The sequence below is a fragment of the Mirounga angustirostris genome, unplaced genomic scaffold (genome assembly GCF_029215605.1).
Source record: "Mirounga angustirostris isolate CCGP_5_RB_7025 unplaced genomic scaffold, mMirAng1.0.hap1 SCAF_12, whole genome shotgun sequence".
Lineage (NCBI taxonomy): Eukaryota > Metazoa > Chordata > Mammalia > Carnivora > Phocidae > Mirounga > Mirounga angustirostris.
In genome coordinates this window covers 91,467,921-91,481,305 of record NW_026991720.1, presented here as the reverse complement: position 1 = coordinate 91,481,305, position 13,385 = coordinate 91,467,921, and the positions used below count along the sequence as shown (strand labels likewise).

Below are 13,385 nucleotides of genomic sequence, written 5' to 3'. Positions count from 1 at the left end.
TTCTCTTTTTCTTCATTAGGTGTTTTTGTGACTAGTTGGGGGAAGTTGTTAAAGGATACCATTTTCAAAAGTATCCTCTCTATTTTAGCCTTTAATTACAGGTTCTTATCTGGGATGAGATCTTCCTTAAAGCCAGAACTCTAGGCAACATTCAGCAGATTCCTTTCACAGACGAGTATGATATTCACTGACAAAGGTGGCAAAATAAATAAAGAGGGAGGGAGAAGAAATAGATAAAAACTGTTTTTGGATTTTATTAGCTGTGGTAGTATAACTTGTGACTAGCTCGTTTGGCCTGTCACATCAGTGAAATGAACCAAAACATCGAAGGGTGATTTTACAAATCACCCTGCTTGTACTGATCAAGTTTATGAGATTTGTCCTGTGGAAATTACAGTGTTTTCCATGTTGAAGGAGACAATAGGAATATTTGAGGAAGAGGTTATTCAGTTAAATGTAGCAATAGGGACTGACCCCAGAGTTGTAGTCTGTTCGCTTTTCTGTTGATTCCCCCTTATTCTACTATTACATCTCCAATATGGGTTCATAATTTTTTTAAATACGGGTTCATAATTTTTAAAGGGGCACTTATCCCTGGTAATTCATAATTTAACTTAACCATTAGAATCACAGTCCTAATATTTATCTTCTGTTTACTGGTGCTCAGTCTTTTTCAGCGGGTTCATACATCATTTATTTACATTTCATATACTTTTCCCACCATAAAAATAAATCACCTAACTTTTGTTCTTAAAACCACCTTTACCCTCCTGTAGCCAGAAGGATGCTTATCCATTGGAATGAATGGTCTGCTTCATTTAGTTTCAGCTTTGGTCACAAAGTTGCCTAATTCAGAGTCTGACGTTCACCTTCCCTTTAGTTTGGTAAATATTTGGGGCTTTTGGATGTTTTTTTCCCGGTTCCACTTTTCCTACACTTTCCGTAGGAAGATATCTTATTTCCATATTTTAAGCTGGCTCATATAATGTTAGTGTGTAAGAGAATAGGTATGGAACACTCTTCTTGCTTCTTACGACCTTAGCCAAGTCCTTTATTTTTTGGCAGTATCATCTGATAAGCAGGCATAATGGTGTTTACTCTCATACCTAGCAGTGTTGCTCTAAGGACTGCATGAGGCAGGGCAGGATTTTCAGTGCTAGCTATATTTAATTAAATATTTTAAAATTTATAATTAATTAAGTTTTAAATAAATAATTTAAATAAATTGTAAATGAATTAAAATACCATTCCATCCCACCGGAACTGTTTAGTTTGTCTAGAGTGGGGTCTGGCCATTAGTATCCAGGGATCTTAACTGTGCAGTAATGATGATTCCCTCCAGACAATGAGAAGCAAGGTGGTAGTGGGGCATGCATGCATTTATCACATCAGGAATACCTTCTAACAGACCGCCTCTGGGTAAATCACATACCCTCTTTGTTACATTGTACCATGTGCTGTTGTTGGAACCCAGAAAACATACTTGGCACAGGATGGGAAAACAGTAGTCGCAAAATGGGTGTCCTCATGATTTCACCTCTTCATGAATGAATTTGTCTCCAAAAATTGTATCAGGAGTAAATTTTCCTCTTCAAACTCGCAAAAATGAACCACTCACAACTTACTAAGATGAAAACAAGAAGAAATCAAAAGTCTGAATAGTTTATAACTACTGAAAAATTTGAATTTGTAATTAAAAACTTTCTCACATAGACCCCACCCTAGATGGCTTCATTAGTCAATTCTTACAAAATTAAAGAAGAAATAATACCCCTCTTCTAGAGACTGAAAAAGAATGCACACATCACAAGTTTTGGGAGATAGTTCTGAGTGCCCCCAGGAGTTAGCTGCAAGTGTCTGAGAGCTGCTGGAGTCTTCAGCTCCGCTGGGAAGAGTGTAAATTGATCAAAACCACTTTGTGAAATGGTTTGGCTGTTTATTAAATGTGAACAGATGCAGAGCTTATGACAGCAGTTCCACTCCTACTTCTGTACTCTTCACAAATGTGTATCGAAGTGCACCAAAAGATTTGTAAATAGCGTTCATGGCAGCATTATTTATAATAGCCCCAATTTGGAAACAACCCAAATGATCAGCAAAAGGCGGGGTGCATGAATTGTGGTATATTCATACATTGAAATACTATGCAGCAATGGCAAAGAACCAGCTACTGCTATACGTAACAGTTTGGATAAATCTTGTAAGGAAGAAGCCAGTGAAATAGTTCACGATCCTACTTATGTAAAATTCAAACACCAGCACAGTTCATCTATGGTGATAGACTTCAGAGGAATGGTTAATTTGTCACGGTGTTACTGAATACAAAGAAACACAGAGGCGCTTCTTGGGTTCTAGTTCTTGATCTGGATGGGGTCCGCAGGGATATGTTTAGGTCACAAAAATTTATCATGCTGTAAATTTGTGATTCGTACCCTCGGCAATAATGTATATTATTCAGTTTTTAAGTATGGATAAAGTAGTCTGGAACAACTTTAAGGGAGGCAATGGGAAGTAGAAACTTAAATCTCACATTTATACGCTCTCAGTAGATTCAACATAAGATTATAAATGAAGTGCAGTTCACCTAATCTCTTGCCACATTGATCTGCATGGTTGATTTATATATATATATGACTCAAAAAAGAAGCACCTTTTTCCTTCAAGGGAAGGAAAAAATAATTCCTTTAGGGCCAGCCTATGGGAAGTTCATAAAAGAATATTAATAACCTATTTGTATCTATTTCATTTTTAAAAGCTGGCATCCATTTAATAAAACAAATTTGTGGTGAGTAAAGGGAACTCTATCCATGAGATGCTTATAGAAGCTTAATTGGAGTAGAGTACTCTCATCCTGATAGAATTGTTTTCATTGGATAGTTAATAGAGATCACAGGGGCCTTAGATTATTAAATATTCTGCTTTTTTAAATCAATAGTATGTATTCTCACAGTCAGCAGCCTTCTTTGTTGCTGTCAGGGTGAACTGACAGGATCCATTTTACTTTTCAGGTGCAGGTATTTGGACTGTATTCTGGAGAAGAATTTCATGAGACTTTTGACTGCCCCATTAAAGTAAGTATTCAGTAAGTTTTAATTTTTTTTTTTTTAAGATTTTATTTATTTGTGAGAGAGAGAATGAGAGACAGAGAACATGAGAGGGAGGAGGGTCAGAGGGAGAAGCAGACTCCCTGCTGAGCAGGGAGCCTGATGTGGGACTCGATCCCGGGACTCCAGGATCATGACCTGAGCCGAAGGCAGTCGCTTAACCACCTGAGCCACCCAGGTGCCCAAGTTTTAATTTTTCTAAGGGTTTTCTCAATGAAGGCAATAAGGATTACAGCACTTTGAGCACTACCAATGTTGCATTAATTTTGTCAGTGTCTCTTCAACACTTAGGAAGTACTAGATACCATTTGATGGTATAAAAGAGCACAGGATGTGTGTTATATGACTATGATATCAGTCTGTCCCCAGGAATCTTTTCTTGTAGTGAGTGAGATGATACATACACACAGTCTGCGATGCAAGACTCAAAGAGGTACGAACAATATTAAGGAGTCCAAAGCCGAGAGAAGTTACTTCTAGCTGTCCGTGTTGGTGATGGCTTCACAGGGGGAGTGATATTTGGGTGGCTTTCCTAAATGGACAGGGCGGACAGAGAAACTGGCTTTCCGTGCGGAAGAACAATATAATATAAACGGAGAAGCTAGAAAGTTCAAGTTGTGTTCAGGAAGTGGCAGAAACAGTCTAGTTTAGATGGTGTAGAAAACACTGACTTGGCAGGAGAGCCATACAGGCAGATTGGGGCTGGCTTTATTTTCAGGCTAAGAAATTTGGACTCCGTGTGGTAGAGAAGGAGAAATTATTGAATGTTTAAGAGCAGAGAAGTGACATATACTGAGCTAAGCTTAAGGAAAATGAGTATGGCGACTATATACAGTATAGATTGGAGGGCTGATAGCTGTGCGGCAGGAGGAGTGGTCTTAGATAACACTTATGGTCATTAAAGTGACGATTAGAGTTGAAGGGAGAGGTCATTCATTGTTCTCACTTGTTTTTTTTTAAAGATTTTTATTTATTTATTTGACAGAGAGAGAGATAGCGAGAGCAGGAACACAAGCAGGGGGAGTGGGAGAGGGAGAAGCAGGCTTCCCGCGGAGCAGGGAGCCCGATGTGGGACTCGATCCCAGGACCCTGGGATCATGACCTGAGTCGAAGGCAGACGCTTAACGACTGAGCCACCCAGGCGCCCCTGTTCTCACTTGTTTATTCAAACACTTATTGATCAACAGGTAAAGGAGAGATAGGATCTGATGTGTGTTTTCGAAAGGCAACTCTGCCAGTGTGGAGGGTGATTTAAGCAGGAGAGGGATTTCAAGCCGAAGGCAATTCAGGAGGCTAATACTGTCCTCGAGGCAGGGCACCGCAGGACCTCAGGAACGGGAGTGTCAGGAGTAGTCAAGGGGGAGTCGAAGACGGGGATGTAGAAAGCCGTTCGGAGGTTGACTTGGCTGCAGGACATCGTGATGGGTAGGATGGGGTGAGGAAGGAGGGAGGAGCTGGTTCTTGCCCTGGCAGTGGTGTGTGGCAATGCCATCAGTTGCCGGAAGGGATGTTTTGAGTCAGGATGTTGCCAATTTGGTTTTGAGTTCAGATAACTAGTATATCTGGTGAAAACGGTATGGAGGTTTCAGAAACATGACTGTGGAGCTCCAGACAGAGATTGGCCCTAAAAACACAAGGTTGATAACTGCAGTTGGGTAAGATAAAACCATTGCCCCACCTGTTCCACTTGGTGCCCTCAAGTCATTGGACGGCGTCCCGGACAAGGAGATCGTTGGGTTCTTTCTCTGGGTTTCTTCTGTGAATCATATTCCGTTACAAACATTTGTGACATCTTGTTGCCTCAGTTGACCCTAAAGAGTGGATGCCCACTCAGAGAATCGTCACTCAGCCAGAAACTAGAACTAATTCACTCTCATCTTTTAGCTTTGACCTGGCTTCGTAGGAGAAATCTTTTCACAGAAGAGCAAAACTCAGATGTCCTCAGTTGCAGACTATTACCTGAATAGATGACTTCTTACCTAGCTAGCAGGATAATTTTTAGATCATGCTTCCTGTCATGTATAAAGGATTTTCATTCTGTGCTTTAACTGTGACTTTGAAACCAGTGATGGGTCCTTGTTCCCTTGTAGATCATTGCCGTGCACCCGCATTTCGTGAGATCCAGCTGCAAGCAGTTTGTGACTGGAGGGAAGAAGGTAAACGCTTTCTGTCTACCATTACATAGTGTCTTGGGGTGTGGGGCAGAGATTCTGTTTGGTTTTTAATTCATCCATAATATTTTTAGTGTTTGACTATTCACTAGGAGAGATTTTGAGAAAGACCAATGTGGTGAAATTGTAAGACCATCATCTCTTGGGAAAGATGGGACCTTAGTGCTTCTCACTGATACTCCTTTGGAGTAGATACAGAGCAAGAAAAACAGCTGTCATTGGAACTATCATCTAGCGCTTTGAAATGTCCCTTCCACAAACAAAAAAGTAGTATTTAAAAATAACAAAAGAGCAGTTAAACTCACGTTTTTACCTCTTGTTGTAGAAGTCTCTTGCAGGCCTTGATAAAGTTTTAGAACAATTATGGCTGTTTTTTACTGACCTGTTTCTGGCGTATTTTCTTAGTGCTATTTTAAAAATAAAAGAGGAAAGTAATCCTTTTGTGCGTTACATGTTTGTGTATCGATATAGCAAATTCTAAAATTAAAGATTTTCTGCTTATGAAATAAGGCAAGTTAATTTTTTTTCTATTTTTATTAACCAGTGATATTTTTAAACCATTTTTATAACAAAAATGCTGTCAGTGTACTGGAATGCTGAGTATTATTTCATATCCAGTTTAGAGCTCATTGAAAACAAGGTGGTCTGGGGCGCCTGGGTGGCTCAGATGGTTAAGCGTCTGCCTTCGGCTCAGGTCATGATCCCAGGGTCCTGGGATCGAGTCCCGCATCGGGCTTCCCGCTCCTTGGGAGCCTGCTTCTCCCTCTGTTTCTCTCTGTCTCTCATGAATAAATAAATAAAATCTTTAAAAAAAAAAAAAAAGAAAGAAAACAAGGTGGTCTGTGGTTATTTCTGTAGCAGTGTATACCTATGGAATGGCTACCTTGAGACCCAGCTACCAAATGGTTTTTGAATGTTTTATGGTAGTTATCTGTTGTTTTCCTTTGGTTTGCTGCCTCATAGACTGATTGGGCAAGAAAGCATACTGGTCATTACCTAGTATTTCTCAGGCACTGGTTTTAGCTCATTGTAATGGTAGCTCATTGCAGGTCCTGTAGATCCCAGTTCCATTCCACAGCATGAAGCCAACATTGCACCAGCTCTGATTTCTGGTTGGGAGCCAGCCAGCTTCTTCCCTCCCACCACCCAGCTCATGGTGATCCATAGGCTGTAGCCTCGTCAGACTCACATAAAAATGTCTGTGAGATGAGTCAGTAGGAATTACAGATTTAATCTAACATTCTCTAGCTTAGATCTGCAGCTGATTCACTCTTGAAAAAAAAAAAAAACTATCTTGTCTTTGTTGACCTCAGGAAGGAGTAGCTTTACAGTTCCTATTTGTTTGTTTGTTTGTTTATTTATTTATTTATTTATTTAATGCTTTTCTAGTTAAGAAATTTTAGGTGAGAGACAGCATAAATTCACTCCACTATAATTTAAATCCCTGCATTTTTATTTAAAACTGAGTGGAGATAAAGAATACTGAGTGGTTTTTAAATGGCTTAAAACAACAAACTTTACTACCTCAGTTCAGAAATTATGGAGTGGTTTACTTTGTAGTGCTGCCTCAGAGTCTCTCCCTAGGCTCCAGTCTGCATTTTGGCTGGGGCTGTGGTCATCTGAAGGCTTAACTGGGGCTGGCGAATCTGCTTCAGTTGCCTTCTTTTTTTTTTTTAAGATTTTATTTATTAGAGAGCATGAGCATGGGGAGCAGCAGAGGGAGAGGGAGAAGCAGACTCCTCGCTGAGCAGGGAGCCTGAAGCAGGGTTCAATTCCAGGACCCTGGGATCATGACCTGAGCCAAAGGCAGATGTTTAACCGACTGAACCACCCAGGCGCCCTCAGTTGCCTTCTTAATAATAATCCCTCATACACTTAAAATTGATAAAGCACTTTGGTTTTAAGTATTTTCCTAGTGTAGGATGCAGTTCTGTGTTCCAGTTCCCAGTTTTAGGAGTTAGAAATTTTACAGTTGTCCCCTCCTTCTTGAAGGTATTTGTATGAAAAGCATAGAGATAATATGACTGATGATGTCCAAGTGGTAGGACTCAGACTCTGAAGGTGGAATTTTTCTGTGTTAATTTGTGTTCTTAGTAACCTGGTTATTCTTGAAGTTTAGTAATTGCTGTTATACTGTGGGGATACCTGGAGTCTCATCAAGTTTGCCACAGTAGTATTACTACATGGATGTCTTGTCCACCTGCAGGATGCCTGGGTGAACTGTGTCAATTACATATTCTTCATCCTTCTACTTTAGCACTTGATATCATTTATAGACATCCGTAGGAAGGATGGTGTAAATGTGGCTGTTTGGGCCAGAGCTCATTGAGTAGATACGTGAGCATTGTGCAGACAACCAAGTAGTCCAGTGTTCAAGTGTGGGTGAGCTAATGTGGGAAGCTGCATTTTGGCTTTATACAAAGATGAACATTGTGAGAGGCAGTGTAATAAGTAGAATTTACCAAATGCTGAACAGGCAAGAGCATCAGGGGTTTCGTTCATTTCTTTGGTTATCACTGACTACTTGACAGTTTGTTCTATGTTCATTTTTCTATGAGAGAGCATTCTGATTTCTCCTTTTTTCCTGTTCAGTTCTCCAGAAATGCATCTGTAGACCTTTCTTCTCAAGCACAAAAAGATGTTTAATTATGAGTATAGAAGATGAAAGTAAAATAAAAACAATTCAGGTCATCTGGTGAAAAACTCTTAAAAAGTGATACTAAATTAGAATTTCTGGATTAAAATAATTTAAAAGAAAAAACACACACTAAATGGATTCTATAAAGGGCTTAGTATATTGGGATTGATAAAAGTATATATGTGTGGTATTTTGATGTGAAGAATCATATGATGACACATGTCATTGTGATATAAAATCAAAAATTTTTTTTAGAGAATTCTTTTTTTTTTTTTTAAGATTTTATTTATTTATTTGACAGAGAGAGACACAGCGAGAGATGGAGCACAAGCAGGGGGAGTAGGAGAGGGAAAGCAGGCTTCCTGCAGAGCAGGGAGCCCGATGCGGGGCTTGATCCCAAGACCCTGGGATCATGACCTGAGCCGAAGGCAGACACTGAACGACTGAGCCACCCAGGCACCCTAAAATTAGTTGTTTAAAGATTTTTTTTTATTATGTTCAATTTTTCTAAGATTTTTAATAGCTTTATTGATACATAATTTGCATATCATAAAGTTACCAGTTAAAAGTGTACAATTCAATTGTCAATCTTTTCCAAAGTGGCTGCACCATTTTACATTCTCAGTAGCAATATATGAAGGTTTCAGTTTCTCCATATTCTCACCAACATTCATTTTCTTAAAAGATTTTATTTATTTGGGGGAGAAAGAGAGCAAGCAGGAGGGGGGAGGGGCAGAAGGAGAAGCAGATTCCCCACTGAGCAGGGAGCCTGATGTGGGGTTCAATCCCAGGACCCTGGGTTCATGACCTGAGCCAAAGGCAGATGTTTAACCAACTGAGCTACCCAGGCACCCCACCAGCATTCATTTTTATCTGTCTTTTGATTATAGCCATCTGGGTGTGAAGTGGTATGTCATTATTGTTTTGATTTCCATTTTCCTAATGATAAATGATGTTGAACATCTTTTCATGTGATCATTGGCCATTTGTATATCTTCTTTGGAGAAATGTCTCTTTGGATTCTTTGCTCATTTTTTGATTGGGCTATTTGCCTTTTTATTATATACTAATGAAAAATTGTTTAGATATTGTATATACATACATGTCCCTTATCAATATGATTTGCAAATATTTCCTCCCAGTCTGTGACCTCTCTTCTCACTTTATTGATGGTATCCTGTGAGCTATCAAAGTGTTAGATTTTGATAAAGTTCTGTTACCCCCTCCCTTTTTTTTTGACACCTTGCTTTTGGTGTCTTATCTAAGAAATCATTGCCTGAGCCACAGTCATGAAGATTTATGCCTGTGTTTTTTCTAAGAGTTTCTTAGTTCTAACTGTTAAAGTTAGGTCTAGAATTTCTTTGAGTCAATTTTCTGTATGGTGTGAGGAAGGAGTCCAAGCTCATTCTTTTACATGTGGATATCCAGTTGTCCCAGCCTCGTTCGTTGAAAAGATTATTCTTTTGCCATTGTCTTGGCCTCTTTGTCAAAAATCAGTTAATCGTAAATGTTAGCATTTATTTCTGGACTTTAAATTTTCTTGATCTGTGTATAGTTATCCTTGCGCCAATACCCTTTTTAGGTTTTAGAGGCACTAATTTTGCTGTAATTATTTATGGGATGACAAACAAATTAGCTACTCTTGAAACATTTTGATCTTTAGTTCTTTCTCTTTAAAAAGCCATCATAAAAGACATGTATCATATGACCTCACTGATATGAGGAATTCTTAATCTCAGGAAACAAACTGAGGGTTGCTGGAGTGGTGGGGGGTGGGAGGGGTGGGGTGGCTGGGTGATAAGACACTGGGGAGGTTATGTGCTCTGGTAAGCGCTGTGAATTGTGCAAGACTGTTGAATCTCAGATCTGTACCTCTGAAACAAATAATGCAATATATGTTAAGAAAAAAAAAAAAAGATAGCAGGAGGGGAAGAATGAAGGTGGGGAATCGGAGGGGTAGACGAACCATGAGAGACGATGGACTCTGAGAAACAAACTGTGGGTTCTAGAGGGGAGGGGGGTGGGAGGATGGGTTGGCCTGGTGATGGGTATTGAGGAGGGCACGTTCTGCATGGAGCACTGGATGTTATGCACCAACAATGAATCATGGAACACTATATCTAAAACTAATGATGTAATGTATGGGGATTAACATAACAATAAAAAATTTTTTAAAAAAAGGCCATCATAATTTATGTTTGTTAGAGGCTTAAGAAACATTGCTATGTAAATGTGTCTTCCATTCAGGGACTTGTAACATACAAACTCTTGACTGATTTCTCTGGATCCATTAAGTTTCTTACATAAATATGTATGTGTTAAGCAGTAAAAAAGTAGTGTTTATTCAGTAAACTAAAATGACCGCTTTGTAGGCAGTTAAATAGAGATTTCCAAAATGTGTACCAGTTTGTTGTGGTTTGCAGAAATCCCTGGAGCTATGTCTTCCGTGCGTGTATGGTATGTACTTTTATTTTTTTATTTTTTTAAAGATTATATTTATTTACCTGACAGAGAGAGAGACAGCTAGAGAGGGAACACAAGCGGGGGGAGTGGGGGAGGGAGAAGCAGGCTTCTTGAGCCTGATGTGGGGCTCAATCCCAGGACCCCTGGGATCATGACCTGAGCCGAAGGCAGACGCTTAACGAAGACGCTTAACGACTGAGCCACCCAGGCGCCCCTGGTATGTACTTTTAAAGATCATTTATGCTGTATGGTTTTGGCATTAGTGTGTTTTGTTTGTTGTAAAATACATTTATTTAGCTGAAAATATTCCAGGAAGTATTTCTGATTTCAATAGGGAATGTATCTTTGATTTTAAAAAAGAGGGGCGCCTGGGTGGCTCAGTCGTTAAGCGTCTGCCTTCGGCTCAGATCAAGATCCCAGGATCCTGGGATCGAGCCCCGCATCGGGCTCCCTGCTCCGCGGGGAGCCTGCTTCTCCCTCTCCCACTCCCCCTGCTTGTGTTCCGCCTCTCACTGTGTCTCTCTCTGTCAAATAAATAAATAAAAATCTTAAAAAAAAAAGAGGCTTTGAGAAGGTGACACTAAAAGGGGGGCAGTACTGTGAAATGATCATTTTCATTTTGAAAGTGTTGGCAAGTTTTCAGGAGGATCTGCCTTTTTTATAACAAAGTTACGGCATTTTATACCTTTGAAAAATGAGAAAAACAAGATGACATTGGCCCAGTTGCAACTCTGATCTTTTCAAATTGCAGTTTTCAACTAGCACTATAAGCAGAGCAAGTTTGAAGCATCCAGCATTTAGCAAATGGTGATAACATCGTGATAATCATATATTGTAGATATCAAGACCTCTTTGTTCAGAGCAGATGGCGGATCCTACAGGGAGAAGAGAGTAAAGACATATCGTGTCACTGAGTGGTTATGACCTTCCACCTTTAAAAGAGAAATTATTCTAGCTAGATAAAGGTGGAATCTGGAGTAAAGGCATTTTTAACCCTTAAGAACACTGATCTTCCCTAGACTGACAGCTAAATGAGTCTTTGAATTATATGCAAACTTCTGTAACCATGGTGAAAGTAGCACAGAGACTAGAGAATTGAAATGAGGAAATGGAAGTCCTACAATGGGATATTCATAAGAAAAATTAAAAGAGATGCCTAATTTAATTTTAGTTCTAATTTTATTAAAAATGTTGATTCCTGTGAAAACATTTTTCTAGTAATTAGAACATACAGTTCAGAATAGCCCTGCAAAACAGCAACATAGCAGAAAAAACTCGAGACTGTAGTTTGACACATTTGTTGTTATTTCCTTTTTAAGGTTCTGGCTTTTTAGGTCTTTAGAGATAGCTCCTTATCCACCAGGGACTAGGATGAGGAGGCTGTAGTTCTGTTTGGCATAAACTTTTATTTTAGGTTTTCAAGGTAACTTCTCAGTAGTTGAATGCCATAGCTGGATTTATGGACTCCCCTGCTTGACACATGAGCATAAAAAGCTTATTCTAAATTCTGTTTTGTTTCCATGTTGGGGGAAAAAAAAGGAAAGAAAAAGCACATTTCTTAAAAGTGCCATTGGAGAGAGCTTTCAAACATGTGACCCTATGGATTTTTTTTTTTTAGGTGTAACCTCTTGTGTAGCAAAAATTCTAATACATGAGCATAGCAATGAGGTTTCTATTTTAGAAATAAGTCTGCCAAGCAGATCTTACCTGGATTTTTTTTTAATTGCTTGGCTTTCTCTGTCAGCAGATAAACTTTAGCCTTTAGATAAACTTTGACCTTTACCTGTGAACTCTGAAATACACTTCATAATAGTTGGTTCTACCACTCTGACAAATTATTAAATTGTCACGATGCTGTTTGCAGCCGAGTTCATTTTTAGAAACGAGATAGTCAGCTGTTTGGCGTTGTGGTGGAATAGAATGAGGGGACCTGGCCGCAGGGACAGGTTGCTTTGTAAGCTAGAAAATGTCAGTCAGCAAACAAGGAAATGGTCTGTGTGCATGAAATGAGGAGAAGGGGCTGAAGGCTCATGGCAGGTTTTACCTGAAGGACAGAGGTGGTAGCATCAGCTAGCTTCTGTAAGTTTCCAACAGTGATCTGCAAATTCAGATTGCATTCTTTTTTTTTTTCCCTCCAGATTGCCTTCTGAATCCTTTCTGGAAGGGGATTGACTAGAGTGGCTTTTTATACTAATGCAGATATTTTTAGAATCCCGACAGCCCAGTGAACCAGTAAGCATGACATGGAGAGGTGCTTCCTTCCGTGTTTGCTGTCTTCTGCTGAGGTTGGAGCCGAGGTTCTTGGGGCCAAAAGGGATTTGACTATCAGTTATCCTGTTCGGTCTGTTGTCCAGTGGATCTCGAGGATGATATTTCTGCAAGTGATCAGATGGCAGCTTTATACATACAGACGTTTGTCACACATTATTCCACAAGCAACTACCAATTTATGTCCTAATGGTTGCATGTTGAACCAATAAATACCTTCCATTTTTTCAATACTATGTTATAAATTGTGGTTCTATTACTAGAAATTCATTTCATGCTTTACACATACCAAAACTGATTAAAAACCACCCATTAATAGGAAGTACAACACAAGTATAACCTTGCGCAAACATTTTTTAGGTATGTAAAAACCAAGTCATGAAATAGCTATATCATAAAAGTATATTTTGGCAGGGTTTTTGTACGTACTGAACTGGCTGAAGCTAAAAATAGAAACCCAGTTCTTAAAGTAGAAGTCATTTCAGTGTCAAAAATAGGCGTTCTTCACTGCTTTCAAAATCAAGTTCATTTGTCTCAAACATTATTGCTTTTTTGATGTCAAGATGTAGGATTCCCAAAGTCTTTGAGATGGAGTCGTTGCAGCTTCGTTTTCTTCAGTGGTCTCTCTTGTTTCATATCCATCAAAAAGCCTGTTGACAGTAGAAACCTTTTTTCTTTCATGAGTTCAGCTCACTTTTCCATACGTAATATTTCCATATTGTTTGCAGCTTCCCCCTGAAT

The 13,385-nt window shown here is 39.3% G+C and overlaps 1 protein-coding gene across 10 annotated transcripts in view; it reads left to right on the top strand.

Moving 5' to 3' along the window:
- The window catches only part of VPS41 (VPS41 subunit of HOPS complex), a 176,448-nt gene that overhangs the window by 78,890 nt on the left and 84,173 nt on the right, over window positions 1-13,385 (top strand). For 9 of the 10 annotated variants that reach the window (XM_045864920.3, XM_064575436.1, XM_064575437.1 and 6 more), the window contains 2 exons: window positions 3,009-3,071; window positions 5,195-5,260. In XM_045864920.3, coding sequence (XP_045720876.2) covers window positions 3,009-3,071; window positions 5,195-5,260 — 129 coding nt within the window. The remainder of the gene's footprint in view (window positions 1-3,008; window positions 3,072-5,194; window positions 5,261-13,385) is intronic. The other variant, XM_064575435.1, reaches the window with a different exon arrangement.